The sequence below is a fragment of the Papilio polytes genome, unplaced genomic scaffold (assembly GCF_000836215.1).
Source record: "Papilio polytes unplaced genomic scaffold, Ppol_1.0 DF824180.1, whole genome shotgun sequence".
Lineage (NCBI taxonomy): Eukaryota > Metazoa > Arthropoda > Insecta > Lepidoptera > Papilionidae > Papilio > Papilio polytes.
In genome coordinates, this window is record NW_013525024.1 from 39,557 (window position 1) to 41,787 (window position 2,231).

A 2,231-nucleotide genomic window follows, 5' to 3' on the forward strand; every position below is an offset into this window, starting at 1 on the left:
CTTCTCTTCTTGGTGCACCTACATAACGTAAGATCATAGTTACATTATCATCAGCTTAGAAAATAGAATATAAGTGCACTTGGTGTTCAATACATATTTTTTATTGCCAACTCATCCACTTAAAGTGTTCAATTTAAGTTTGTTATGTGAACTTACCTGTAGCGCTAACCAGCACTTCGACAATGCTGCCCGCAGCGCACGGCGCCATGCCCGGCGGCGGGACTGTTACCAATCTTGGTAGCACTCGGAAGAAATATTTTCCGTCCACTCTAAAAATAGTAAAGACACGTCTTCAAACAAGGAATTTATGTAGAATCTTGTTTTGTAAAGTTACATACGTATTTTTAATTTCTTATCTTCATTATAGCATGGCAACTCACTCTAATAGAAGACTTAGTTAAGTATATGATATTATCTTAATATTGGCTCAGGTTATTTTAATTACTTTTTAAATTCATAAAACACTATTAGTTTTAATGGAAGGCTTGGTCATCAATTCGAATATTATTGCAGTGAATGCTATCGACATGAAATTTATACTGTGCTTTTTTTTAGCCATTTGCATAGTCCTAACAAAATCGTTAAAATAATGTTTCGAATTGGAGTTCAATCTACCGTGTTTATTTGAGTTTACTACGATTTGTACACCATAAAATCCATAAAAAAAATATTTTACTAGAAATTAATGTTTTTGAAATTACCTTAACAGTTTTATTTAATTATTAATATATCATTAGAATCATAGAAAATATCAAAGTGAATATCAAGAGGAATGCAGATCTAAAATCAATTTACGTTATTTCACTAGCAACCCTCGTAACTTTTTACGCACCATCAACTGCGTAAAGAGCACTTCAATATTTTTGATGACGAACTGATATAGGATTTTTTTTCCTTCGTCGCTCTTAATAACCAAAATAATATGACATTTGAATATTTCCTTTAAATGTTTAAATTTTAAGATTTTCTGTAGACTGCAGTAACGAAATTGCAAACAAAAGCAAACTTGCATTTATTTGGCAAAAGTTTGGGCGCACTCCACTCTAGGTTATAATTAACTTGTTACTGAATGTATGTTTTAAGGTTTCTGTTTATACCTGATGTCGTCAACTGTGAGAACAATTTCATGCATGCCTGCGTGTTCGGGCACGAACTCGCCCGCGCCCCGCGAGTCCAACTTCAGTCTTGATTCTTTTTCCAATGGATTCACTATTGATACTCTCACGTCGGAGATCGACAGCTCATTTGATATGCTTTCAACTTTGATGTACGTCTGAAAACATAAATACCAGAAAAAAAATAGAAATGATACAAGTTGATTAAAATAAAACATAGCAGCAGGGAACATCATGCCACAATTTTGATGCCAAAACCATCTTGGAGTATTCTTCTTAATAATTGCAGAATATTTCAAGTGTGTTAAAGACATGCAATCCCTCTTAAATTAAATTAAAAGATCTGTGTTACTTATACTTTGATTTGTTCTACTCACAGGCTCTCCGACTCTACCAGATGTGGAGTCAAGTGCAACACGTAGCATATCGTGCACCGGCGGCCGCGGCGGCACGTTCCGGAACTGCGACGCCCACGCCATCACGCCCAGGTGCTCCACGTCGTTTTGACTCATGTCGCGCGCGGAAAGGACCGGCTGGACTCCTAGAAAATATGGGTGTTTCACTTCTTATTTAAACATCTTTTTAATATTCTCTAACAACTAAAACGAAATCTTTTCTTTAGTTACAACCTATGAAGCTAGTTCTTGAAATGTTTAATGGAAAAATGCACAGTACTTCCTGCTTTCCCGTTCATTTTAATCAGTCGTTCTTACTGATTAGACTTTCTTAAGTGAAATTAACCTTATTAAGTTTATTAACTAACCAATTTTCTTAGCTGCATCAATAGCTTGCTGGTTATTTTCCTCCCACTTGGCAGGATCTCGTCGCAGTCTGCTGGGCGGCGGTGCTGGACCGCCCATGGTGCGCACCAGCTCGTTGGCCACCCTCCCGTCGTTCCAATCAGTCTACACACAACATTCTTTGATTAAGTAAGTAATAATACGGTGCAAAGAATTGTTTTACTTTTTAAGAAAAAAATCTTTTCCTCTTTGACGATACTTCTATGAATTATGGTTATCTGTTAACTTGTGGTTTAGTTGTTTGTACGTAAGATTTATAAAGTATTAGTGCTATTTGAGTGGTCTCTGCAGCAACACTTAATCGTCTAATGGCTTG

At 36.2% G+C, this 2,231-nt stretch overlaps 1 protein-coding gene across 1 annotated transcript in view; it reads right to left on the reverse strand.

The window, feature by feature from the left end:
* Positions 1–2,231, reverse strand: part of LOC106110961 (filamin-A) — a 46,532-nt gene that overhangs the window by 32,323 nt on the left and 11,978 nt on the right. The window contains exons 7-11 of the mRNA XM_013292929.1: positions 1,879–2,020; positions 1,493–1,656; positions 1,098–1,273; positions 157–269; positions 1–18 (exon numbers count right to left, since the gene is read on the reverse strand). Of these exons, the coding sequence (XP_013148383.1) occupies positions 1–18; positions 157–269; positions 1,098–1,273; positions 1,493–1,656; positions 1,879–2,020 (613 nt within the window). The remainder of the gene's footprint in view (positions 19–156; positions 270–1,097; positions 1,274–1,492; positions 1,657–1,878; positions 2,021–2,231) is intronic.